This window comes from Mirounga angustirostris, unplaced genomic scaffold (genome assembly GCF_029215605.1).
Source record: "Mirounga angustirostris isolate CCGP_5_RB_7025 unplaced genomic scaffold, mMirAng1.0.hap1 SCAF_11, whole genome shotgun sequence".
Taxonomy (NCBI): domain Eukaryota; kingdom Metazoa; phylum Chordata; class Mammalia; order Carnivora; family Phocidae; genus Mirounga; species Mirounga angustirostris.
Window position 1 is genome coordinate 62,021 of NW_026991719.1, and position 26,998 is coordinate 89,018.

The window sequence follows — 26,998 nt, forward strand, 5'->3', positions numbered from 1 at the left end:
GGCGGAGGCGGGTTCTTCCTGAGGTAGACACTGTCTTCTCCCCGTGTCCTCACGTGATCGTCCCTCTGTGCGTGTCTGTGTCCTCATCCCCTCTTTTTATAAGGACCCCAGTCCTATGGGATCAGAGCCCACCCTGTGACCTCATTTTACCTACATTATCTCTTTAAAGACCCCACCTCCAAATAGTCATGTTATGGGGTATTAGGGTGAGGACTTCAATGTGTGATTTTCGAGGGGACACAGTTGAGCTCACAACACAACCTGTGCTTTATTATCTTCTTTTTTAAGATTTTATTTATTTATTTGAGAGAGAGGGAACACAAGCAGGGGAAGCAACAGTGGGAGAGGGAGAAGCAAACACCCCACCGAGCAGGGAGCCTGACCTGGAGCTCAATCCCAGGACCCCGGGATCATGACCTGAACTGTAGGCAGACGCTTCACCGACTGAGCCACCCAGCTGTCCTTGTGCTTTATTATCTAGATAATTTTTTCCATTTGCCAGTGGGGAAAGAGGCCTCCCTTAGTCTCCAGGAACCTGAAACGTCAACTCCATGTCCATTTTGGGTCCATTTTACATCACTTTGTTTGGCATTTGTCCAATTACGTCCTATAAGCCAGGAGAAAGCACTGTGGTCCCTCAGGGTTTGGGGCCAGAACATAGACCATGGGGCTGCTGTGAACCAGGGCGCCCAGGTGCTCGGGGATCCTGGGGTGATCGTGGCGGGAAAGGTTGCCCTGGGGAAACACCGCCATTCTGAGTCTCCCGTGGGGACGTCACAGGAGAGACAGAAGAGGGTGGGAGGTCGGATGTTCAGCCTCGGGGGACCAGAGCACCGGTCCTTTGACAGGGTGTTGTGTCGTAAAAGGTGACCTTCTGGGGCACCTGGGTGGCTCAGTCGGTTAAGTGTCTGCCTTCGGCTCAGGTCATGATCCCAGGGTCCTGGGATCGAGTCCTGCATCGGGCTCCCTGCTCCGCGGGGAGTCTGCTCCCTCTTTCTCTGCCCCTCCCACTGCTCATGCTCTCTCTCTTTCTCTCTCTCAAATAAATAAAAACCTTTAAAAAGGTGACCTTCCTTGTGCCCATCACTATCTGAATCGTCTCAGCGAGTCAGTGTGGGCTCAGGGTGCTGATAATAAAACTAGTACCCTGTTCCCCTAAGAACCCGGAGGTCACAGTGCAGTTCTGGATGCTGCCCTGCCCTCTGTCATGTTCCCTCTATAGACACCCCTATAATGCTACATCACTGTCTCTCTCAGACACCCCCATTCACCACCACCACTGGCTCTCAGACACCCTGATACTCCACCATCTGTGTCTCTCAGGGACCCTGATCCTCCACCATCACCGTCTCTCAGACACCCCGATCCTCCACCATCATTGTCTCTCTCAGAGACCCCATCCTTCACTACAACGGTCTCTCAGACACCCCGATCCTCCACCATCTGTGTCTCTCAGATATCCTGATCCTCCACCATCTCTGTCTCTCAAACACCGCATCCTCCACGACCACTGACTCTCAAACACCGCATCCTCCACGACCACTGACTCTCAGACACCTTGATCCTCCACCACCACTGTCTCTCTCAGACACCCCCATAGTCCTCTGTCAGTCACCGCCATCCCCCTCCCGCTCCAGGACTTGCCAACACTGAACCAGCTATGGTCACGCGGGCAGCAGGTCATTCTGTCCTACGAGGAGGAAAGCGTTGTGAGCCGGCATGGGGAGCTGTGGCCTGGGATCCCCTACTGGTGGGGGGACCAGGTGAAAGCCCAGGAGCTCATCCAGTACCTGGAGCGCATGAAGAGCTGCGGCCGCCCAGGTGAGCAAGGCCTGTCCATATGGGCAATGCCGTCCGGCAGCCAGGTCCCACGCATGCTGTGACTCACAGGTCTGCTTCTGGCTTTCAGGAAAGAGGTTTAGGAGTCGTCTCTCTTGTGTCTGTGTGCATAACATGTATAAACATGCACATGGGTGTGCACACACGTGTATGTGTGCCTATATGCACGTGGGTGTACAGAGGTGCACATGTATAAACATGGGTATGGGTGTGCAAGCACGTGTGTGCATGTGTGCACACGCATGTAGATAAGCGCACAGCATGTATAAATGGGGGTGTGCAAACATGTGTGCGCGTGTGCGCACACGCACGTAGATAAGCGCACAGCATGTATAAACGTGGGGGTGTGCACACCTCTGTATGTGTGCACATACGCCCACGTAGATAAGTGCGTACATGTAGAGTTGTATGCACTCATATCCACGTGACACCTATGTGTGGACCTACGTGTGCACACACGTGCTATCGATTCCGAGGTGCGTGTAGTAGAGTCCACACCCTGCCCCAGGCTCTGCTCTGCAGGGGTGATTGTGCCATCCTGCACAGGAGTGTGAGCTACACGTGTCGTGTGCAGCGGGCCATGCTCACACCCAGACGCGCTGTGCACGGTTTACTGCGGAAGAGCGGGAACGGAGTTGCTGGCGGCCACCGAATGTCTGTGCGCTGGCCCTTGCTGAGGGCACGTGCACGAGCTTGTTGACCGTCTGGCCGCCCTATGCAGTGGGGAGGTGGTTGCTTTTGTTCAGGAGTGAGGAGTGAGTAATGCCCACTACCCGGCGCTGCACGTTGTCCCTCTCTGCCTCCACCTCTGTCCGTCCATCTCTGCGACTGCGTCCCTGTCCCTCTGTCTTTCTCTGTCCAGGTTCACGTCTTACTTTGGGTGGGGCTTCCTTCGTACAATGGCTGCGTGGAATCCACCTCACAGAGGTGACAGGGCTTATCTGCGTGGACCCCTCCTGGGCTGCTGGCTTGGCACGCCGGCCGTGCCACCGGGCACTCATCCCATGCACACTCGGTCCACCATGCCCCATCGGGCGGCTGGCCCAAGGGCTTGCCTTGTCTCCAGCTCAGAGAGGCCCAGTGTGGGACTCACACGCTCCTGTGGACTCCTTCTCGTGGGAATGCTCACAGTGCCACGTGTTTGCATTGGGGCCCCGTGGTCTGAGGGCTTTGTGGTACTGCTCCTGGCAAACGCGCTGCAGATAACCCCCAGTTTCCTGCTGCGGCAGGGGCGTCTTGGCTTTGTGGCACCCACTGGCTTCAAGAAAGCGACCTTTTCTTGATTGTGGAGTCCATGGCCTTACTACTTCCTGTCCGTGGTCAAGGGTACGTGGCTGTGCCAGTGGGCACTTTGGGCCCCCTGGCCCTGTTGTTCTGTGTCGTGCTGTGCATCAGTAGCTGCTGATGCAGTCGGTCGTGTGTCCCACTCGGCTCGGCAGGTAGCGGTTCCCTGAGTCAACACCATCGACGACCAGGTTTGAAAGCGACAGAGCCGTCACTGCAGAGACTCGCGGAGGTAACGTGTGTGCCAAGCTTTGCCACGTGCTTCTGGCAGCCGGTTCCGTGTGCTTTTCCACGAAAGGCAGCTGGGCTTTCAGCCCAGACGCTGCACTGACCTCCGGCTTCTTTGTGGGTTCCGTGGTCCGTTGTTACAGAGCAGACTCCTGCGTGGGGCGCAGCTGTGATGCATGCTGTGGAGCATGTCCGTGAGCGGCACGGGGGTGCGATTGGTGGGGCGCAGTTCTAGCTCCAGACCTGGCTGAGCCTGGGCTCCCATTTTGTGGTAGACCCACAGTGTTTGAAAAGCGCTCCGGGTGGAAACGACCCGGCGTTCGTGGTTGATGCACAAATACACTGAAGGCCCATCCGCACAACAGAATATGGATTGTCCACGGAGAGGACACACGGTGCAGTGTGGATGGCCCGTGGACACGTGGTGCTTGGTGAGGGAAGCAGACACCATGGCCACATCGGGTGTGTGGGGGGCAGAAACCATGAGAGCTCATGGGGTTGGGGCCTCCTTTGGGGGGGGGATGAGAATGTTCTGGAGCCAGAGGTGGTGGTTGCCCAACCACGTGAATGTGCCACACGCTGCTGAATCATTCTGTTTCCAGCATGTGAATTTCACTTCCATGTTTAAGAAAAGTAGCCAGTGGGGGGCGGCGGGGTGGGGAGTGTCATGTGCAACTGCTGCTGAGAACCACAGTTGTCTTTTCCTCTGGGGATGGGAAGCTGAGCTGGAGGGGGGCCTCCCCACATAGATGTGAGTTCCCCTTGCTTGAGACTCTCCGTGGACCTCCCATGCTTCTGGCGCTCACGTGGCTCCGAGCACGTATGTGGCTCCATCTGCCCCTGTGGCTCCAGCACTCACGTGGCCCCAACTTTCACGTGGCTCCGAGGGCTCGCGTGGCTCCAAGGACTCACGTGGCTCCGAGGACTCACGTGGCGCTAGCACTCGTGTGGCTCTGGGCACTCACGTGGCTCCAGCACTCACGTGGCCCCAACTTTCACGTGGCTCCAAGGGCTCGCGTGGCTCCAAGGACTCGCGTGGCTCCGAGGACTCACGTGGCGCTAGCACTCGTGTGGCTCTGGGCACTCACGTGGCTCCAGCACTCACGTGGCTCCAAGGGCTCACGTGGCTCCAAGGACTCGCGTGGCTCCGAGGACTCACGTGGCCCTAGCACTCGTGTGGCTCTGGGCACTCACGTGGCTCCAGCACGCATGTGGCTCCATCTGCCCCTGTGGCTCCAGCACTCACGTGGCCCCAACTTTCACGTGGCTCCGAGGGCTCGCGTGGCTCCAAGGACTCACGTGGCTCCAAGGACTCACGTGGCGCTAGCACTCGTGTGTCTCTGGGCACTCACGTGGCTCCAGCACGCATGTGGCTCCATCTGCCCCTGTGGCTCCAGCACTCACGTGGCTCCAACTTTCACATGGCTCTGAGGGCTCGCGTGGCTCCGAGGGCTCGCGTGGCTCCGAAGACTCGCGTGCCTCCGAGGACTCACGTGGCGCTAGCACTCGTGTGGCTCTGGGCACTCACGTGGCTCCAGCACGCATGTGGCTCCATCTGCCCCTGTGGCTCCAGCACTCACGTGGCTCCAACTTTCACATGGCTCTGAGGGCTCGCATGGCTCCAAGGACTCGCGTGGCTCCAAGGACTCACGTGGCTCCAAGGACTCACGTGGCTCCGAGGACTCACGTGGCTCCGAGGACTCACGTGGCGCTAGCACTCGTGTGGCTCTGGGCACTCACGTGGCTCCAGCACGCATGTGGCCCCAACTTTCACGTGGCTCCGAGGGCTCACGTGGCTCTGAGGGCTCGCGTGGCTCCGAGGGCTCGCATGGCTCCGAAGACTCGCGTGGCTCCGAGGACTCACGTGGCGCTAGCACTCGTGTGGCTCTGGGCACTCACGTGGCTCCAGCACGCATGTGGCTCCAACTTTCACATGGTTCTGAGGGCTTGCATGGCTCCAAGGGCTCGCGTGGCTCCGAAGACTCGTGTGGTTCCGAGGACTCACGTGGCGCTAGCACTCGTGTGGCTCTGGGCACTCACGTGGCTCCAGCACGCATGTGGCTCCAACTTTCACATGGTTCTGAGGGCTTGCATGGCTCCAAGGGCTCGCGTGGCTCCGAAGACTCGTGTGGTTCCGAGGACTCACGTGGCGCTAGCACTCGTGTGGCTCTGGGCACTCACGTGGCTCCAGCACGCATGTGGCTCCATCTGCCCCTGTGGCTCCAGCACTCACGTGGCCCCAACTTTCACGTGGCTCCGAGGGCTCGCGTGGCTCCGAGGACTCACGTGGCGCTAGCACTCGTGTGGCTCTGGGCACTCACGTGGCTCCAGCACGCATGTGGCCCCAACTTTCACGTGGCTCCGAGGGCTCACGTGGCGCTAGCACTCGTGTGGCTCTGGGCACTCACGTGGCTCCAGCACGCATGTGGCCCCAACTTTCACGTGGCTCCGAGGGCTCACGTGGCTCCGAGGGCTCGCATGGCTCCAAGGGCTCGCGTGGCTCCGAAGACTCGCGTGGCTCCGAGGACTCACGTGGCGCTAGCACTCGTGTGGCTCTGGGCACTCACGTGGCTCCGGGCACTCATGTGGCTCCAAGCACTCATGTTGCTCAGATTCTCAGGGCTCTGCATGCTCACAAAGCTGCGTTCCCAAAGCCATGAGCATGGTGTCCTAAGGGAAGGGCATAAGGTCTGGCCCCGAGGCCACCTGAGGCCACCGGAGGAGCAAGTTGTTGGTGGTGTAGTATCTCGCTCTCTTGTGTTTCTGTGGTTGATGAGCTTGGACTCTGAGGGATAGGAGGGAGACTGCTTGCAGAAACTCCCAGCTTCTGTGACCGTTGCTGTTTTGTTGTGGGTCGGGTCAGCAAGCCAGTGCCGGCTGCTCAGAACGACGCCTGCCAGCTTCCTAACGCAGGCTGCCAGGCTCCTCCCCGAGATTCTGCATCAGCAGATCTGCGACGTGGCCAAGCCCTGCCTTTCCGAGCATTCTGGACGCCCCGCCAGAAATCCACTGGCTGACACGTGCTGTGCATCGGTCTCCACTTGCTGCTGTGACAAAAAGCACACACCCCACAGCCAGAAACAGCACACACGTATTTTCCTATGGATCGGAGGGTGGAAGTCCAAGATGGGTGTCGCGGAACTAACAGCACAGTGTCGGCAAGGCTGGTGCCTTCTGTAGGCTCCGGGGCAGAAGTGGGTTTCCTTCCATTCCCGGCTTCTGGAGGTGCCACGTCTTGTGGCCCCCATCTTTGTTCCTCCTGGTTCCATTGGCACACTGTATGTTCCTCTTCTGTGCTCAGATCTGCCTCCTGCCTCCCTCTTCTTATGGACCCGTGTGATGACAGAGGCCACGGGGGCACCAGCATCACTTCTACCTCAGCACCCTTAGCTTGGTCAATCCACAGAGTCACTGTTGCCATGTAGGGTTACATATTCATAACTTCCCAAGATCAGGACGTGGATATCTCTGCAGATGTTATTCCATCCACCACGTGGGGGTCGGGACGTGGACGTGTCTGGGGACGTGATTCCATCCACCACGTGGGGGTCGGGACGTGGACGTCTCTGGGGACGTGATTCCATCCACCACGTGGGGGTCGGGACGTGGACGTCTCTGGGGACGTGATTCCGCCCACTCTTGGGTGACAAGAGCACGGCACTGACATTGACACATATGTTCCCTCTGCCGTTGGAACTGTCATCTGCATGGAGACCTGAAACTCTGGGAATGAGAAGTGGGAGGAGAAGGGGGTGGGCTGGCGGAGCGTGAGGCGGGTTGTCCGCAGCACCGTGTACCTCTCTCTCCTTCCTGTTTCAGGCGGGCTGTTTGTGGCGGGTATCAACCTGACGGAGAACCTGGCGTATGTCCTCGGGCACCCGTCCCAGTCCCTCAGGAAGATGACCCTCCCGAACCTGCCGTGCCTGAGCACGTGGGTCCGGGAGCAGTGCCCTGGGCCAGGCGCACAGTGCACCAACATCATCGCGGGCGACTTCATCGGTGCAGACACGTTTGTGGGTGATGTCATAAGACTCAACGAGAAGCTGCTGAGATGCTCACGTGTCCCTTTTGCAGCTCACGTGGAGTGCGGGCGGGAAGAGTGGGTCTGGGGCGGGGTCCCTGCCTCCCCCTGACATCAGGGCAGCCCCGTTGGTGGCACCCGGCCTCACAGTTCTTCCGTGTTGCTGGGGAGGATCACAGAACACGCTGATGATCAACGGTGGTAGGTGCTTGCATCCTGAGAGGAAGAACGACCCGGAACCTGGGGTCTGCTCCTGTAGGTTCAGCCCCAGCTGTGCCGTGGTTGCATGGGTCGCCCCTTCCCCTGGGGCCTTGAGGGCAGCAGGAGGACGTCCTGATGGCTTCCTGGAGCCATGTGAAGCCCATCATATCGTGTCTGTTGGGTAGGAGTGGGTGCACCACACTGAGAAGACCACGAAAATGGGGAAAACCTCCTTCTAATTCTGACGGCGTCACGGCCCGTGTGTTTTCCCCGAGGACCGTGGGCCCTGTGGGGCTGGTTTCCCTTTGGCTTCTCTGATGGTAACATAAGGACCCTTAGGGGCTGTTTGATGGCGAGTGGTGTTGTACACATGCTCCCTTCCTCCTCCAGAGGCCTCGGGTAGCGCTCTCTTCAAGGAGGTGTGCGGACTCAGGTGTGACGGGCAGCTCCACGCCCACGCCGGGGGCTGCCGTGGCATCCTCGTCCTCCCACCCATCCCCTGGAGTGGCAAGTCTGTGCTCCTCCCATCCCCTTCCTCTGCTCGGCACGTGAGCCCCGCTGGGAGGCTGCCTTCAAGCATCTCCAAAATGAAGCCGATGGTCTGTGGTTTTGGCCGCCTGTCACTGGTCCCTTCTCCCAAGGCCACACTGGGCGTTTCTCACTTTTCCCATATCGCCATTCCACGGTTTCTTAGGGTCCGTCCGTCTGTATCTATTTGCCACCCATTTCTCACAGCACCAAAGACTTAACTGTATTTTCTTCTTTGCTGTGTCCTCATGCTCTGGCGTCTGGGGACCGGAACGGTGCGACCGCCCCTCTCAGGGCTAGCTGATGCCCACAGACAGAAACAACGTACTTGGGAGCACGCGTCTTCTGTGGAAATGCAGCGCCCCGTCCTCCAACGCTCACACGCCACAGTGACGTGGGTGCGCTCCGGAGCTCACGGGCTGGACCGGTTCTCGCGCTCCTCGGACACAGGGCGGGTTTGGTTCCAGCAAGATCGCAGTAAAGCGAGTCAAATGAGTTTTTTGGTTTCCCGTGCACATGAACGTTATGTTTACACTACCGTCAATTAAGCGTGCAATTGTATGACACCTAAAGTGTGTACGTGCCTTAATTAAAACATACGTTATTGCTTAAAAATGCTAACCATCTGAGTTGTCGGAGTCATAACGACTGGCCACAGATAACCACAACAAATAGACTCATAAGGAAAAGCTGGAACCGCAATTACCAGAATGGGATGCAGAGACTGGAAGCGAGCAGATACTGTGGGAAGAATGGCGCCCGCAGCCTTGGCCAACCTTCCATTTGTAAGACACACGGTGTCTGGGAAGCGCCGAGAGGCGAGCTGCGCCTGATTTCCCGCTACCCCAGTCTCCCGGGGCGGGGGCCTGTCACCCAGAGCCCGCCACCACTACTCACGCTGGACAACTGCCCCGAGTGCTCTCCCACCTTGCCTTTCCCGTGGAAACCCTCACGCCCCAAAAGGGGTTTTCCCCGTGGCCTCAGGGGGCACCCGCCTCTGTCTGGGGAGACGGGAATCATTAAATTCTTCTTTCGGTGGTTGGCCTCAGCCACCTCCATGAGTTAAAACCCCGGGGGTCCGGACGAGACGCGCCCCCATGGGCAGCCGGGCATCGTGCTAGAGGCCTTAGCTCTGCTTCCCGGTACTCAGGGTTCCAACTTCATGACCCCAAAGGTCAGAAGTCCCTCCTTTTGCACATGAGGGTTATGGAGCTGGTGGTTTCCAATTCTTGGCCAAAAGGTGAATCCCAATTACACTGTCGTATTTTTCTTCCCACCTTAACAGGGGATCCAGGAGTTTCTGTGTATCTCGTGTTCTGGAATATTCCTCCTACAATGGAACAGTCCTTAGACATTAGGTCTTAGGATATAGTCTTGAAAATGATGCTATAACACAAGGACCACCGTGTCTGTGTCTGTTCCACGAGTACCTTGTCTTTGTGTCAGGAACGGTCCACGTGATCGTTTAATCCCAGAGGACGATCGACAAAGTCGGACGTGTTTGTGCATTTTTGTTTCTGTCATTCAAGCGACCAAACCATCTGGGCAACGCATGGGAGGGTCTGTACAAGCGTGATGTTCACCGAGCACGTTCTGCAGGTCACGGAGAGCTTTGTTCAGAAATAGTGCTGGGCCACAGTTTATTGTTGCTTTGGAAATTAAAACAGTGGATGAGGGCGCCTGGGTGGCTCAGTCGTTAAGCGTCTGCCTTCGGCTCAGGTCATGATCCCAGGGTGCTGGGATCGAGCCCCACATCAGACTCCCTGCTCGGCGGGAAGCCTGCTTCTCCCTCTCCCACTCCCCCTGCTCTTGTTCCCTCTCTCACTGTGTCTCCCTGTGTCAAATAAAAAAAATAAATCTTAAAAAACAAACCAACAAAAGAACTGGATGAAAAATTTTTTTTAACATTTTATTTATTTGGGAGAAAGAGAGAGTGTGAGCACGAATGGGGGGCAGAGGCAGAGGGAGAAGCAGACTCCCCGCTAAGTGGGAAAACTGACGCAGGGCTCGATCCCAGGACCCCGAGATCACGACCTGAACTGAAGGCAGATGCTTCACCGATTGAGCCACCCAGGTGCCCCTGGATGCAACTTTTGAGTTCTGTGGTATTTTAAGTTCCTCAGTGCAGACATGAAGGAAAGATTACACACTTCATTTCATTTTTTTTGAAGATTTTACCTTTTTTTTTTTTAAAGATTTTATTTATTTATTTGACAGAGAGAGACACAGCGAGAGAGGGAACACAAGCAGGGGGAGTGGGAGAGGGAGAAGCAGGCTTCCCACCGAGCAGGGAGCCCGATGTGGGGCTCGATCCCAGGACTCCGGGATCATGACCCGAGCCGAAGGCAGACACTTAACGACTGAGCCACCCAGGCGCCCCTTTACCTTTTTTTTTTAATTAAAAAAATTTTTTTTTTAAGATTTTATTTTTGACAGAGGGAGAGAGTGAGCACAAGCAGGGGGAAGTGGGAGAGGGAGAAGCAGGCTTCCCGTGGAGCAGGGAGCCCGATGCGGGGCTCGATCCCAGGACCCTGGGACCATGACCTGACCCGAAGGCAGACGGTTAACCGACTGAGCCAGCCAGGCGCCCTGAAGATTTTACTTTCAAGTAAACTCTACACCCAAGGTGAGGCTCAAACCTACAACCCCGAGGTCCACCGACTGGACCAGCCAGGTGTCCCCCTGGCCCCGTGTAGTTAATTTTAAAGATGAGACTTGTATCCGAGGGGTGAGCTCTCTGAGGGATCTGCCTGGCAGACGACAACGCCGTGGCTGAAGGTGTGGACGGCCAGCCCTCAGAGGAGGCGGCGGTGTGGTTCAGCTCTTCACAGCGCCCGGCAGTGTGCGTGGTCGGCTGGGTGAACGACTATCTCGTGATGGCGGCTCTGGGTCAAGCCCATATTTGGTCCCATGTCAGATCTGGGGTGGGGGCACTGCGGGGGTCTGGGTGGGCTCCCTTCCTGCAGTGACTGCCGCCCTCCCAGCACGTGGCTTTGTTCTCAGGGCCCGGCTCCTCTGGGCACGGTGGGCCCCGCAGTTGGGAGGGGAGAAGCCCATCTGCAGACAGAGGGGTCTTGGGGAAGCCTGGGTGCTGGCAGGGGGAGCGGGGTGGGGGGCGGTCTTGTACCTGTTCCCCCTGATGGGAAGCTCGATACCCTCTCTGTGTGGCCCCTGAAACCTGTGGCCCTCCCTCCTAGGACCCAGAAGCCCCCTGACTCTCCCTCCCAGGCCCCCCGAGGCCCCCAGCCCTCTGTTGCAGGCCCCCTGGAACCCCCAGCCACCTCCTCAGCAAGACCCCACTGTGATAAGCATCCACAGCAGATGTCAGGACCCTGCAGTCTCCAGTCCTTGGGGTGGGGCCTTTGGGACGGGGTGGGGATACCAGGCGGCAGGGGGAAGGGGGGGTGCCAGGAGGAGAGTGAGGGACCAGAGGCCTGACCCATGCCCACCCCTTCCTTGTGTCTCCTGCACAGGGAGGAATTGGGGTGGAGCGGTCAGAGCCCGGAGAGGGGGTCTGGGGAGATGTATGTGCCCCTGGCGTAGGGACCGGGCAGAGCACGGCCGAGGGGGCTCAGGGCAGAGTGGAGCACACACCCAGGGGCATGTGGACTGGGCTGGGCCTCAGGGGTTGGGGCGGCCCATGCAGGATGCTTCCCTGCCCCCTGGGGTCTGTTTGGAGACCCCGTAGGAGTAAATCCCCCAGGGGCTGAGCTGAGTGAAGCAGAAAGCCTGGCGGGTCTCCTGGACTGATCAGCCTTGCCAGAGGCGGCAGGTGTCCTGACGCCAGCCACACCTGGGCCGTCCTGCAGCCCGCCCCGGCCACTGGGCCGACTGGGCCAGTGCCGCGGGACTTCACGCCTGCCCTGGCCACTGAGCCGGCCCGGACGGGGCTGGGGGACCTCACGCCCCCCGTCCACTGAGCCGGCCCGGACGGTGCTGCATGGGATCTCGCGCCCCCCCCGTCCACTGAGCCGGCCCGGATGGGGTTGGGGGACCTCGCGCCCCCCAGTCCACTGAGCCGGCCCGGACGGGGCTGGGGGACCTCGTGACCCCCAGTCCACTGAGCCGGCCCGGAAGGTGCTGCGTGGGATCTCGCGCTCCCCAGTCCACTGAGCCGGCCCAGACGGTGCTGGGGGACCTCGGGCACCCCCAGTCCACTGAGCTGGCCCGGATGGGGCTGGGGGGCCTCGCACCTCCAGTCCACTGAGCCGCTGAACTGGCCTGGACGGTGCTGGGGGACCTTGCGCCATCCGCGTCCACTGTGTGGGCCCGACAGTGCAGAGGACCTCGTATCAGCTCCACACTCAGCCCTCGGGGCCCCTGTGGGAGGAGGGGGTGAGGCCGTCCCAGCACACAGCCAGCTCGCGGGGCGATGTCGTCCAGTCCTGTCCACCGACACCCCAGGACCCTGCGCCTGAGTGTCCCAGGGCCGCTGGGACAGATGATCACATGTGGGGGCTTCAGAGCACAGGGATTTATTCTCGAAACGGTTCTGGAAGCCAGGGCGCTGACATGGGTCTGACTGGGCCAAGGTCAGGGGCTGGGTCCTTCTGGCGAGAACCCGGCTCCCGTGCTCCCTGCTTTCCTCGATCCCGGCTCCTCCTCATTCTTCCACACCAGCACTGCGGGGACCTCAGTTTCCCCAACTCAGCCTCTGCTCTGTCCTCACATCTCAGGACTCCAGTAAGGAGAAGGCTCTCCCGTCTTCAGGAAAGACACACCCCCCTGCATGCCCCAAGGCAGGCTACAGATTTTTTTTTTAATTTTTAATCCCTGAATGCTGAAATCTGGAATCACTCACAAAACACTGCTGTAAGGGTGAACACACTTCGAAGGGGGAAAACGAAGCGAAGCATTTCCCAGGGCGGCAACAGAGGCCTCTCACGTCAGCGTTCCCTCCAGAGAACGGGCAACGGCGCCACGCTCAGACGTGTACGAATGTCTCTAAAAGCGGAGGGACTGGCGTCCAGTTCTGCGCCGCAGGGTGCGTGTCCTGGGACCTGCGGTGAAGACAGCCCAGGTCCGTGACAGGCCGTGGGGAAGGCGAGGTCCCTCCTGTCTCTCCCTCGTCGGAGCCGGCTGCCTGTGAGCACGGAGCACCCCGGCTTTGTGCTGATTCAGTGACACACCGTGTTTTCTCCTCGAACCGTGCAGAGAGACTTCTGGGTGGCCGGGAGACTGTCCCAATTCCAGGACGCTCCGTGGGGAGCAGCTGTGAGTCTGTGACACACAGCAGATGGGGAAACCCCAACTGGCCCTCTCGCGGCCACCACGGGCAGGACCTCCGCAGGGCGGCCCACACACGGAAGCAGCAGGAAGACTGGTCTACAAACACGAGCAGAGCTTTGAATATCTTGTAGCCGAAACGCTGCGGGAGGGACGCCAGCTCTCACGAGGCATGCTCGATCCCCCGGGAACCAGAACCGCTCAGTCCGCCTGCAAGCTGAGCTTTGACTTCCAGCCACAGCAGGCAGCCACCAGCCCTTCCACCCTGAGCAGCCACGGAGGGGACGGCGGCCGCTTCAGTGGACGGCTGAACCCACACAGTGTCCACTCACTCGGGGAAGAGCTTCCTGAACTTGCCGTAGGCGGAGCTGCTGATGACGACCCTGACGTCAGCCACGCCGGCCTCGGGAATCACGTCCACCTCCTGCACCGTGGCCTCCCGATGCAGCCAGCTGAGGACGTGAGGAAGGGCAGCATTCTGTAAGGACATGTTCGCAGGAACTGCTTCCCCCAGGGAGCTCCGTCCCCGAGCCCGCACACGACCTTGTCGTCACTGCCCACGGCCCGGGAACGCCTGGCACGCAAACAGCCAGCCGGCGCCCGCACGTGGGGTGATTAATCCACATTCACGGCAACCCAGAAACAACGCAGCACGTCTGTGTGCTGGTGCCTTGCCCGTTCCTGCCTTTCCTGCACCTCCACACCCTGCTCGGCCACCGCAGGCCACGGCCCCCGCCGGGCCAGCCCCACACACCTCAGCTGCGTGCCCGCCAGCCGGACCCGGAGGGTGAGGACCTGTCTTCCCGTGGCTCTCAGAATGGCGTCTTCCAGCCGGGCTCTCAGCTCCGGGAGCCCGCGCCCCAGGAGAGCGGACACGGCGACAGCCTGTGGTCCCGCCGGGCTATACCTGTGGGGGGACAGCCAGCAGACCCTGCTCAGCCTCGGGAAGACGGAGCGAGGGTCCTCCAGGGGCCCCCGCCCAACGGGCCCCCACCGTGACCCCCTCCGTGTGTGTCAGGAGAGGACGCGGCCCCGTCGGACAGGAACACAGAGGAAACCATGATGAGGACGTAGTGAGATATGGGGTCTGTGCGGGCGGGGGGCTCAGAACACACCACCCCGAAATACGCTGCTTGGTGGCCTGCTGATTCTTGCGAGTTCCGGCCCTTCACAGCAGGCAGGTGGGGGAAGGGCGCGCTACCTCCCTTTTCTTCCTGAAAGCAGGGGAGGGCGCGCCACGGGAGGACGCGCCACGGGAAGCTGCCTCCAGCGCCTGCATGACAGCAGCCTGCTCTGTCATCAGCCACGTCGAGGTCCCCGTCACACAGGCCCATCACCGGTACTCGCCCGAAGCGAGGCTCCGGGGTCGTGGGGCACTGGGCGGGCGGGGGTCCACTCACCTGGGCACCAGGTCCACCTTGTTATGAACTTCCAGCACGGAGTCCAGGAGCGGGGCGGGCAGGTGTAGGCCGCGCAGAGTGGACAGAACGCTGGCTTTCTGCAGCTCCGTCTCAGGGTGGCTCACGTCTCTCACGTGGACGATCAGATCCTGAGGAACAGACCAGCCACGTGGTGGGGACAGGGATGGGACGGGACACTGGTCCTCGACCCCCCCCAGAGGAGGACGCGCCCAGATGGGGGCTCTGACGGGCACCGCGTGCCCAGGTGGGAGTGGGGCGGCGTCCTGTGTAGTCCGTAGTGCTGGTGAGGTGCGTGGGACCTGGGGGTGGGAGCTCCCTGAGACCAGAGCGGGCCCGTGGCTCACCCGGTGCCCCTTGCGCGGGGTCTCGCCCTGGCCAGGCCGCTCCCCTAACCCTAACCCAGGGCCTTGGGCGTCTCCCACATCTCAGACCCACACACACCTGCATGCTCACTGTGAAACTTTCAGAGTCTGAGTTACTTCGAATTTTAAAGAATCATTTTTGCCTGATTTTAAATGGTTTCCAGGTAGGGGTCTGATGCAGAACTGGGAAAACGCAGAACAGAAAAAGAGTAAGAACTGCCTGTGATTCTGACCCCGGAAACAGAGAGACCATTTACATTCCAGGATGTTCGCTTCCAGGTTTTAGATGCACTTAAAATTAAGAAAAAGATAAGCATTTTATTCCAGAAACATTTCAGTTTTGGGAAATGTGGACAGTGAGGCGGCGTGCTCTTCTGACTACGTTCCTGGTCTTTCTGGAGTCGCCCGGCTCTTCCTTTCCGTCCTGGGACACCATCCACAACACGGGTTACATTCGTCTGTCACCTCTCCTTGGCCCCTCTGAACCCGGAGCGTGCTGAGCACTGTGTGGGCATTTGTGGGACGCCCTTCAGTTGGGGTTTGTCTGGTTGTTTCCTCGTGTTGACACTAGGTTTGGGGTTTGGGTGGACGCCCCAAGAGAACGTGCCCTTGAATCACCTCACTCCAAAGCTGCACACGAACGCTGACCCGAGGGCCAAGGGGCAGCTGTCACAGGTCTCCCCGCAGAGCGGTTCTACCTCCTTCTGGAATTGGTCTTGGAAGAGGTCTCTAGGCAGGGCTTGCTTCAGGGAAGTTAGGGCGCCAGCTTCCTGAGGGGGTGCAATGGGAGACCCCAGGGTTGTGTCGTGTATGAGGAGACCTGGCCTCCGGGTTGTGTTGTGTATGAGGGTAACCCAGGCCACAGCGCTGTGTCATGTATGACGGCATCCGGCCCCCATGTTGTACTATATGTGAGGGGACCCGGTCCTCGGGCTGTATCGTGTGAGGGAACCTGGTTCCTGGGGTTACATTGTGAACGAGGGGATCCAGTCCTCGGGTTGTGTCGCGTGTGAGGGGGCCCGGGCCCGGGTTGTGTCGCGTGTGAGGGGGCCCGGGCCCGGGTGTGTCGCGTGTGAGGGGACCCGATCCCCAGGGCTGTGTCATGTGTGAGGGAGCCTGGTCCCCGTGTTGTATCAGCTATGAGAAGACCTGGTCCCCAGGGCTGTGTCATGAATGAGGGGACCCAGTCCCCAGCTTGTCTCCTGTGTGAGGGGATATGGTCCCCAGGGTTGTGTTGTGTCTCAGGGGAACCAGTCCCACGTTATTCGGGTGATTTCAGTAACTCAGCCCCTGGGATCATCGCACACTCACTGAATGAGCCAGGTCTTCCAGGGTAGCGGAGAAGGACTCAATCAGGCTGTGGGGCAGCTGGGAGAGGAAGCCGATGGTGTCCATGTAAATGACAGCCATGCGGGAGGGCAGCCACCCAGCATGGGCTGTGACGTCCAGGGTCGCAAACAGCTGATCCCGGGGCTGGACAGCATCGTCGTCTGTCAGGGCCTTAATCAGCGTGGTTTTTCCTGGAAGGCGGGTCACAGGGGACACAGTGCATGAAAGGCCCCCTCACACGTGCCCCACCGTCTACTGCGGCACCTCGGGCGGCCCCATGTCCAAGCCACAGGTCTCGCAGAGGGGGTGGCCAAGGTTTGTGAGATCTCTGAGTGCCTAGATCTCCGCAGAACCCTTAGAATGCCTTGTGTGGGCAACAGGAGGATGCTGCTATCCCTCTCATGCATGCGAGTCAGGAGGGCCCGGGCCTGGGGTATGAGTGCCTACTCACAGGAGAGGGACGGTGTAGACTGGGTGGTGATGTGTATGAAAGCGAGGGGGGTGGGATGGGCACCTTTGCAGATGAGGTAATGGTGTACACAGGGTGGTGGTTATTTGTACGTGTGAGTGACATGGCATTGGCATTCACGAAAATGAGGCAAGTGCTTTGTTTGCCTAAGATACAATGGGTATCTGCATAGAGAAGAGTGATGGTGTAGACGGGGTGATGGTGGAGTAGGAATATGTGTGCTCTGTGTATGAGGGGGACTGGGTGTGTGTGTAGACGGGAGTGATGGTGGAGTGGGGGTGTGTGTGCTGTGTGAGGGGGGCTGGGCGTCTGTGTAGACGGGGTGATGGTGGAGTGGGGGCGTCTGTGTAGATGGGGATGATGGTGGAGTGGGGGTGTGTGTGCTGTGTGAGGGGGGCTGGGCGTCTGTGTAGACGGGGTGATGGTGGAGTGGGGGCGTCTGTGTAGATGGGGATGATGGTGGAGTGGGGGTGTGTGTGCTGTGTGAGGGGGGCTGGGCGTCTGTGTAGACGGGGTGATGGTGGAGTGGGGGCGTCTGTGTAGACGGGGTGATGGGGGAGTGGGGCGTCTGTGTAGACGGGAGTGATGGTGGAGTGGGGGCGTCTGTGTAGATGGGGATGATGGTGGAGTGGGGGTGTGTGTGCTGTGTGAGGGGGGCTGGGCGTCTGTGTAGACGGGGTGATGGTGGAGTGGGGGCGTCTGTGTAGACGGGGTGATGGGGGAGTGGGGCGTCTGTGTAGACGGGAGTGATGGTGGAGTGGGGGCGTCTGTGTAGATGGGGATGATGGTGGAGTGGGGGTGTGTGTGCTGTGTGAGGGGGGCTGGACGTCTGTGTAGACGGGGTGATGGTAGAGTGGGGGCGTCTGTGTAGATGGAAGTGATGGTGGAGTGGGGGTGCGTGTGCTGTGAGGGGGGCTGGGTGTCTGTGTAGACGGGGTGATGGTGGAGCTGGGCGTCTGCGTAGATGGGGTGATGGGGGCGTGGGGGTGCGTGTGCTGTGAGGGGGGCTGGGCGTCTGTGTAGACGGGGTGATGGGGGCGTGGGGGTGCGTGTGCTGTGAGGGGGGCTGGGTGTCTGTGTAGACGGGGTGATGGTGGAGCTGGGCGTCTGTGTAGACGGGGTGATGGGGGCGTGGGGGTGCGTGTGCTGTGTGGGGGGGGCTGGGCGTCTGCATAGACGGGGTGATGGGGCGTGGGGGTGCGTGTGCTGTAGGAGGCTTGAGCGCCTGTGTAGACGGGTGATGGCGGACGGGAGTGTGACGGTGCAGGCAGTCCTAGAGTGTCTGTTCCCAAGCTCCGTGTTCAGTGGGGAAGGAACCCAGGCCTGGGCTAGCATGGGGGGTTACTGGCGGCCCCCAGAGTCGCCTGCTCCGAATGTCAGTCAGGAGAGGATTATGCTGCCGGGGGAGGCCTGGCACCTCCGGACACACCGGTGCCAGGACACGGCCTCCTTCGGTTCTCGTCCGTGCAGGCTGAGCCGCGGGGATCCCGCTAGCCCCGGGCGTAGCCCCCGTCCGCCACGGACAAGGAACCCCCGTAGGCACCGCCCGACAGGCCACGCGGTATTCTGCATTTCCCACCAGGTGTGAACTGCGTGTACGCAGACGGGATTCTCTAAAACCTAGGTGTGCCCCCAGCTTTCCGGTCCAGGTTTTCTGGGCCGCTCCCCCCTGCTCCGGACACGGACCGCCAGCTCCTCGAGGACAGGGAGCGGTCGCATCACGTTGGTGTTCGGAGCACACGCAGGGGGACTGCAGCTCACGGCGGCCCGTGCTGTGGAGTGAATCTCGATGGTGAAGAAGCGAGCCTGCCGCGCCTTCCCTTCACGGGAGGGTACCTGTGAGCTCAGGGCTTCCGCACGAAGGACACCCAGGAGTCTGCACGCCGCACACGATCACGCTAACCGCACGTTAAGCTGAACCTTGGAATGCGCCGTGAAGTCTTACCGGGCACAATCGGAATTGTTTTTTACTCTTCTACGGGCAGGTCTACCGTAAACGGGCTTAGAAACGTCAGACTGTTTTCTGTCTCGGAGTCTGAAGAGCACCGGCAAGAGATGGAGCCCAGTCCCCCGCCCAGCGCTTGACAACCACGCTAGGGACTTGACAGGGCACTGGCCGTGGTCACTGTGACAGCCCGGGGATACCAGCCACGCTCTCCACCTGCTCTCGTCATCTGTCCGCCCTCTGAGTACCACGGTCTTGTTGCTTTTGCAAGCGGTCCTCCCCAAATACACTAGCGCAACGCTGGGATATTGGGGGGGACGGGACAGTGGACCCTACTTCTCGCGCCCGGAAGTGCTCTCACCGCAGTTTGTGTATCCCACCACAGAGATCACAGGAAACTCCTGCCGCCTCCGCTGCTTCCCCAGGAGACGCCTTTTCTTCCTCAGTCTCTCCAGGGCCTTCCGGATCTTTATCTCCTTTTCCTTCAAGAGGCGCTGTTGCAGCTGCATGAACGATTCTCCTAAAAACACCCAAGGTAGCGAGTCAGCGGGCAGATGCGGCAGGAAAGATGTCAGGGCGAAGTGCGCCACAGAGAGGGATGTGGACTGACATCTTCTCGCCGGGATCCTCCTGACCTGTTCTCCCACAGGCCGCTGCCTCGCCTTCCTATCAACAAGACGGCTCTGTCCAGCAGAAAGTGGCCTCACCTGCGGCCTTCTGCCCCCCGAGGTCAGGTGGGCTCCCCTTTTTTTGGGAGCAAGGGGCAGCCTCAGAAGGACAGCCACCTGATATCCACAGCCAACTGAAAGACACATCCACATCCTGACCCCCAGGACCTATGAACGGGACCTCATTTTGGAATAGGGTCTTGGCACATATAAGTGGTCAAGGATCTGAGGTGAGCTTATCCTAGATGAGGGTGGCCCTAAATCCAAAGACAAACGTCTGTAGAACAGACAGGAGACACAGAGGAGAAGCCACGTGAAGACAGAGGCAGAGATGGGAGGGACCACGGCCACAAGCCCAGGGACGTCTGGAGCCCCAGAAGCTGGACGAGGCAGAAAGGACCTTGAGCCTCCGGAGGGAGCATGGCCCTGCCCCGCCTGGATCTCAGACTCCGGTCTCCACAGTGGTTTTTAAACCCCTGGTTTGTGGTCTTTTGTTACAGCTGCCCCAGGAGACTACCTAGATATCTTAGTTTGTTTGAATGTGACCACATACAAGGCCCACATGCAGCCCTTGCCCCGCTGGGATCTTTCCGCAACGTCCTCCCCCTAGGGGTAGCTGCTGTGACATCCCCCCCCCCAGCACCCCTTGACCTCACACGTTACCTGACCCCATGATGTAGCGCGAGCCCCCTCCTCGTCCATCCGGGTGGGCAATGCTGCTTTTCAGCTGGGACCTGCCGTGGAAAGGGGGCATCTCAGCAGACAGGAGCAGACACACATGTCCAGGCAGTGAGAGCAGAGCAGGTGCCAACACAGACAAGTGAGGGTGAGAACTCTGGCTGGAGAGAGCAAGGCGGGGTGGTCTTCCCCCCACCTGGGTCCTCATCACCGCGGGTGGAGGGCCCCACAGTGGGGTGACGTGCCCTGGCAGGCATGCTGCTGGGACGTGGCACCGGACAAGCCAAGCTGTCCCGGAGGGCGTGGCCCGCCCTGCATTCTGCCTTCACCACGCTCCAGGTGATGGTGAAGTCAAACACACAACTGCGAGAAGAGGCTCTGCTGTCGGCTGCGCCCAAGTACCTGAGAAGGGGGAGCTCGGCCAGGGCCACCTGCAGCCGCGCTTCCCTGGTCCGGGCATTGCAGCGGAAAATGTGGAGGACGACCGTGAATCGGTCCAATACCTGCACACCCCAGGCGGCTTCCAGGTCCTTCTGAAAAGGGAGAGAGAGGGAGTGAAAGCGTCTGCCGTGGGACCTTGGGTGAGGGGGCGGCTGTGACGCCGTCTGCAGTTCCATACCCTCAGCTGTCCCGTCCCAGCGGGATGCTGACCCCACTGCCCCAGCCCACTGAGACTCCCAAATACCTTGGTAGGCGTGGCCAGCCTCTCCACATTCAGAAAGACCGCTGTGATGTCTGGCGACCCTCTGATTTTCTCTGGGGCGAAGAGAAGGTCCCCTCAGATATCTGTGCTCCGTGGAGTCCATCGTGGGACTGACCCTCAGCTTTGGTTGGCTGTGCTCACCGGACACCCTCAACTCTCTGTGCGCGTATTAGGGAAGTCGGGTGTGCCGGACGGGGGTCGAGGGGAGGACTGGAGTCCACCTGCAGGAGTGTGGGTCTTGCAGACACATGGCGGTCGCACAACCCCACAGGGACTGAATGGGTCTAAGACCCGGGCTGACATAGACGGGCGGCGCGCACCCCTCTGGGCGTATCTGCAGGGCTCAGCTTGCTGATCTCTACGGTGAGCTGGATGTCGGTTGGGGCTGGAGACCCTCGGGGGTCTGTGGAAGGCCGGGTTCACACCCAGCGCCCTATCTGGAGCGGGGGCTGGGCTGGGGGCCTCAGGGCCGGTTTCCACCCTACTCCTAACTGCCGACGGCACCACCGGGCAGGGTGCGAGTTGTCTGAGGGGCGCGGTGGGCTTTTCAATGTCTGATCCAAGTTCCCATGAGGCCGCCTCTACCCAGCCCAGATGGAGAGCCCGACTCTTGCTCCGTTCCTCTCAGGAGGAAGGGAGGGGCACAGGGACCCACCTGTCAGGTTCTCTAAGGTCCCTCTGCCGAAGATGAGCTTCCCATCTGGTGTTTTGCTGGGTACCACCATCCTGTCCGCCACCGACCAGCCACCCAGTGTGTGGACCAGTGCTTCTGCCTCTGCCACCTGCCACTCAGCTTTGGGGAGACACAGGGCCAGGGTGAGGGACGTGTCCCCATGGGCTCAGCCCCGGGCCCCGTCCAGCCCTGGCCCGTGTCCCTCGGCTGGGATGGCTTCCTGCAGTGTGCGCAGAGCTCTGAGAAAGCACCCAGAGACACAGCTGTGCGGTTCCAGGCACAGACTGCGGGAAGGGGAGGACAAGGCCAGGGGCACGCGACGACGGGCCCTCCTTACGTGGGAACTGGGGGCTTGGCAGCGAACGGGACGTCTGCTCTGGAACGCCACCAGGACAACGTATGATGGGCAGCCCCTGCTCAAGGCCCCAGCCCCCCACGCCCTCAGCTCCTGTGACGAGCCCCTCCTCGGGACCCCGCCCACCGTCTGGCATGCTCCTGGAACCTTCCCCAGGCCCCCTCCTGCACAGGGCCAGCACCCAGGCCCCACGCGTCATCCTGTCTGTCCAGGGCGGCCGCGATCTTTCCTGTGCTGCGTTGGCACCGGGCTCTGGGGATACCCACTCCTTGCCCCCGGTGGCTCACGGCCCACCCTGCAGGGAATGCGGCGTGCTCCCTGGGCCCTCAGGGGCTGCCACGCAAGATGTGCTGTCTGCTGGGTCATGACAGACCATGGGGGCCACTCGGAGACACTGCGCTCTCCCGACTGCCCCACAAGGCTGCCCCCCACCCCTGCGGCACGATGTCAGAGAGGAGCCGTCCCAACTGCACAGCGCACCCCCTGCTGCATTATCCCCACTCCAGCGACCAGGTGCTGCGGTCTTTGGGCCAGCCTTGCTGACCAGTGGCAAACCTTAGGTGCCTGAATCGTCCGCAGAGCTCAGGCACAGGGAGGAAACTGAGGCTGGGAGGGGATGCTAATGATAAGGCTCATAGGGATCCGAAGCCTTGGGGAGAGGCCCCAAGCTCTGCTTGGTGGGGGACGGGGTGCCCCATCCTCTGGGCTGAGAGGAGGCACAGTGTCCTCACTTTGACTCCTGATGGGCCTCGTGGGTCCTCCTCACCTCCACCCTTGCGGTCGCTCAGATCAGGTGCATGGGGCCACCCCTCGACTTCCCTCCTTCAACGTCACGCGTAGGCCATCAGCAAACCCCACAGACGCTGTCTTTCCTGACCTCCATGTGGGGGCCACGTCCCCCAGCTCCATCGTGGATCAGCGTGAGGCTTCCCACAACACCCTGCTGGGGTCATGAGCCTTCCCCACGAGCTGAGGGTGTGGTCAAAATGCCACGTGGAAGCCCCCACCCCTAGGGCTGGGTACCCACTTGGTGGGAGTGAACACTGAGAAACACTGAGGAGTCCACAGTTCAGAGACACAGGCTCACGACTGGGACTATGGAACGCGTCCCCTGCCCACCTCACCACCACAGCACCAAAGGCCCCTGGACGGCAGCATCTTTTGCCCGGTGCCTTATGCCCAGCCGTTAGGCAGAAATTACAGGACCCAGAGCAGCATCAGAACCTGAGTCCAATACAGAGGGGACACTGGATTTGTCAGGCCAGGAATTGAATACGACTATAGGACCCCTGGGGGGCTCAGTCGGTGATGTCATGATCCCGGGGTCCTGGGATCGAATCCCATGTCGGGCTCCCTGCTCTGTGGGAAGTCTGCTTCTCCCTCTTCCTCTGCCCCTCCCCCTGCTTGTGCATGTGCTCTCTAAAATAAATAAGTCTTTAAAAAAACACAAACGACTATGATTCACACGATATGGGCTCTGACGGATAAAGTAGGAAGCACGCAAGAACAGATGGGCAGTGTAAGCAGACAGATGGGAACTCTAAGAAAGAACGGAACACAAACGTTAGCGGTCAGAAACACTCTAATCGAAGTGAAAAAGTCCTCTGATGGGCTTCTGAGTGGGCTGGGCAAGGTTGAGGCACAGGTCCGTCAGCATGCAGACAGGACGAGAGTGACAATCACAAACGTCTGCCGTGGTAACGACGTTGTCGAGAGAGCAAAGAATCAGGCCACCGACTTGGGAGTGAAGCATTTGTAAGACAGCAGAGAAAGGACTGTTATCCACAGCGTGCCAGGAACGCTTGAGGCTCAGCGATAAGAGAAGAACTTGATGACACAATGGTCTGGAGACCCAACACACGCCTCACGGAACACACGGGGACGGCAAAGGCTAGGAAGAGATGCTCCGCGTCAGCGCTCGTCGGGGAAATACGTGCAGATTTCAACGAGAGCCGGGTAGGCACCGATGAGACTGGCCCCAAATGCACCCCGTGGACGGCACCTAATGCTGGCGAGGGTACGGAGCAACGACCAAGATCTGCTCGTGGTTGCTGATGGGAATGCAAAACGGTGCAGCCCCTCGGAGAGCAGTCGGGTGGTATCTACCTATCGTCTACCTACCCAGTTGACAGAGACAGAGAGCGAGCGAGGCGAGCACGAACAGGAGGAGCACAGGGAGAAGCAGGCTCCCTCCCGACTGCACAGGGACCCCGACGCGGTCCCCGGGACCATGACCTGAGCCGAAGGCAGACGCTTCACCGACGGAGCCACCAGGCGCCCCAGACAACAGGTTATTGTCGGCCGACACAAGCGCGCTGTCAAGCCACACAAAGCCACGCAGGAACCCGACATGCACTTTACTGGGTGAAAGGAGCCGGTCTGCAGAGGCCGCACAGTGCACGAGTCTATGACATTCCGGAAAAGGCAAGACGGCGCACGCCGTAGACACAGGGGGGTGGGGCTGCTTCCAGCGACCCACGGCAGGTTTGGGGGATTGGCGGGGTGGGGTTTTATTGGGGCCCTCGGCGCCCCGCCCCTCCGAGCCCTCGCCCTGAGTCCCTGTCCCCGAAACCCCGCCCCCGGTAGCCCCGCCCCGAGCACCTGTCCCCGAAACCCCGCCCCCGGTAGCCCCGCCCCGAGCACGTCCCCGAAACCCCGCCCCCGGTAGCCCCGCCCCTCCGGGTCTCCGCCCCTGAGTCCCCGAAACCCCGCCCCTCCGAGTCTCCACCCCCAATAGTCCCGCATGAGTCCCCGAAACCCCGCCCCCTGCAGCCCCGCCCCTCTGAGTCTCCACCCCGACAGCCTCTCTGAGTCTCCACCCCCGACAACCCCTCCTGAGTCCTCGCCCTGAGCACCAGGACTCGAAGCCCCGCCCCAGCGCTCCACTCAGAACTCCAGCCTCGGAGTCCCGGCCCTCCTAGTCCCCGCCCCCGAGCACCGACTCGAGGCCACGCCCCCCCGAGTCTCCGTCCCCCAACAACTCCGCCCCTCTGAGTCCCCGCCCCGAGCACCAGCACTCGAAGCCCCGCCTCTGAGCGGCAGCCCTCGGAGCCCCGCCCCTCCGAGTCCCCGCCCCCCGCCTCTGAGCACCTGCACTCTAAACCACGCCCTTCCGAGTCTCCGCCCCCGGAAGCCCCGCCATTCACTGTCCCCGGCCCCGCCCGCGGCGCCGCTCCGGGTCACCTCGGGTCAGCTGCGGCTTCCCCGGTCCCCGCTTGACCTCAGGGTGAATCAGGCACACGCGCTGGGTCCCCACTGGCAGCAAAGGGTCCCTCCTCAATAGCTCCTCCTCCTCCGCTTCCTCCTCCTCCGCATCTTCTGGCTCCTCCTCCTCTCCCGCTCGGCTTCTCGGGCCATCAGCCCGTGGGCCCCGTCCTCCACCTCCTCGCCCCTTGAGGCCCCCGGGGCCGAAGGCGGCGAGCGCGCGATGGAGGCAGGCCGGCAGCGGCAGCGCAGCTCTCGGAGCCCCGCGGCCGAGAACCACGCGAGAGAGCCAGGTCCCCGGGCGGACGGCGGCCCGTAGGGCCCACATCCCGCGTTCGCCCGCACGCAATGGGGCGGGGCTTCGGGGGCGTGCTCCCGCGCGGGCTCCCCATTGGCCGCCGGGCGTCACGTGCCCGCCGGGGTCTGATTGGCGCGCGCGGTCGCGGGCGGGCGGGGCTTGGGACGCCGCCGCCCGGGACGAGCTTCACTTCCGCGGGGCCTGCTCTCGGCGGAAGCCCGCGCCAGGTAGTTCGGCCGGCGGGACTGGGCGGCCGGCATCGGACCCGGGGAGGGCGCTTCCCCACACGCGTCCCTCTCCGGCCTCCGCGCGGGACGGGGGTCTGGTCCTGGGAGTCCATTCACTTACCCGGGGGTCCCGAATGCAGCCTTGAGGGTCCGACTGCTGCCCCGGGGGTCCCGCATCTTGCCTTGGGGGTCCGAGGGCTGCCCCGGGGGTCCCGCATCCCGCCTTGGGGGTCCGAGGGCTGCCCCGGGGGTCCCACATCCCGCCTTGGGGTCCGAGGGCTGCCCCGGGGGTCCCACATCCCGCCTTGGGGGTCCGAGGGCTGCCCCGGGGGTCCCACATCCCGCCTTGGGGTCCGAGGGCTGCCCCGGGGCTCCCACATCCCGCCTTGGGGTCCGAGGGCTGCCCCGGGGGTCCCGCATCCCGCCTTGGGGGTCCGAGGGCTGCCCCGGGGGTCCCGCATCCCGCCTTGGGGGTCCGAGGGCTGCCCCGGGGGTCCCGCATCCCGCCTTGGGGGTCCGAGGCCTGCCCCGGGGGTCCCGCATCCCGCCTTGGGGGTCCGAGGGCTGCTCCGGGGGTCCCGCATCCCGCCTTGGGGGTCCGAGGGCTGCCCCGGGGGTCCCGCATCCCGCCTTGGGGGTCCGAGGCCTGCCCCGGGGGTCCCGCATCCCGCCTTGGGGGTCCGAGGGCTGCTCCGGGGGTCCCGCATCCCGCCGTGGGGTCCGAGGGCTGCCCCGGGGGTCCCGCATCCCGCCTTGGGGGTCCGAGGCCTGCCCCGGGGGTCCCGCATCCCGCCTTGGGGGTCCGAGGGCTGCTCCGGGGGTCCCGCATCCCGCCTTGGGGGTCCGAGGGCTGCTCCGGGGGTCCCGCATCCTGTCGTGGGGGCCCGAGGGCTGCTCCGGGGGTCCCACATCTTGCTTTGGGGGTCCGAGGGCTGCCCCGGGGGTCCCACATCCTGCTTTGGGGTCCGAGGGCTGCCCCGGGGGTCCCACATCTTGCTTTGGGGGTCCGAGGGCTGCCCCGGGGGTCCCACATCCCGCCTTGGGGGTCCGAGGGCTGCCCCGGGGGTCCCACATCCCGCCTTGGGGTCCGAGGGCTGCCCCGGGGGTCCCGCATCCCGCCTTGGGGTCCGAGGGCTGCCCCGGGGGTCCCACATCTTGCTTTGGGGGTCCGAGGGCTGCCCCGGGGGTCCCGCATCCCGCCTTGGGGGTCCGAGGCCTGCCCCGGGGGTCCCGCATCCCGCCTTGGGGGTCCGAGGGCTGCTCCGGGGGTCCCGCATCCCGCCTTGGGGGTCCGAGGGCTGCCCCGGGGGTCCCGCATCCCGCCTTGGGGGTCCGAGGC

The 26,998-nt window shown here is 61.6% G+C and overlaps 3 protein-coding genes across 12 annotated transcripts in view; 2 read left to right on the forward strand and 1 right to left on the reverse strand.

The window, feature by feature from the left end:
* Nucleotides 1-9,935, forward strand: part of PLCXD1 (phosphatidylinositol specific phospholipase C X domain containing 1) — a 30,111-nt gene extending 20,176 nt beyond the window's left edge. For both annotated transcript variants that reach the window (XM_064573657.1, XM_064573656.1), the window contains 2 exons: nucleotides 1,638-1,821; nucleotides 7,171-9,935. In XM_064573657.1, coding sequence (XP_064429727.1) covers nucleotides 1,638-1,821; nucleotides 7,171-7,484 — 498 coding nt within the window. In that variant the 3' untranslated portion in view covers nucleotides 7,485-9,935. The remainder of the gene's footprint in view (nucleotides 1-1,637; nucleotides 1,822-7,170) is intronic.
* Nucleotides 9,936-10,021: 86 nt separating this feature from the next.
* GTPBP6 (GTP binding protein 6 (putative)) lies at nucleotides 10,022-25,462 on the reverse strand. 5 transcript variants are annotated; one of them, XM_064573659.1, is made up of 10 exons: nucleotides 25,114-25,462; nucleotides 21,558-21,695; nucleotides 20,885-20,955; nucleotides 20,602-20,729; nucleotides 20,185-20,255; nucleotides 19,215-19,373; nucleotides 16,422-16,630; nucleotides 14,728-14,876; nucleotides 14,082-14,234; nucleotides 10,024-13,779 (listed from the first exon to the last, which is right to left on the reverse strand). In XM_064573659.1, exons 1-10 carry the CDS (start codon nucleotides 25,460-25,462, stop codon nucleotides 13,656-13,658), a joined length of 1,551 nt encoding a protein of 516 aa, XP_064429729.1. In that variant the 3' UTR covers nucleotides 10,024-13,655. The 5 variants fall into 5 exon arrangements, with proteins under 5 accessions (XP_064429731.1, XP_064429730.1, XP_064429729.1 ...); XM_064573658.1 differs by having other exon boundaries at nucleotides 10,025-13,779; nucleotides 20,602-20,732; XM_064573661.1 differs by lacking the exon at nucleotides 21,558-21,695 and having other exon boundaries at nucleotides 10,022-13,779.
* Nucleotides 25,463-25,482: 20 nt separating this feature from the next.
* The window catches only part of LOC123841258 (cohesin subunit SA-2-like), a 75,763-nt gene continuing 74,247 nt past the window's right edge, over nucleotides 25,483-26,998 (forward strand). For all 5 annotated transcript variants that reach the window (XR_010406001.1, XR_010406000.1, XR_010406004.1 and 2 more), the window contains exon 1: nucleotides 25,483-25,659. Coding sequence is in view for 1 of the 5 variants with exons in the window: in XM_064573651.1 (XP_064429721.1) it covers nucleotides 25,483-25,659 (177 nt within the window). In the remaining 4 variants the exon portion in view is untranslated. The remainder of the gene's footprint in view (nucleotides 25,660-26,998) is intronic.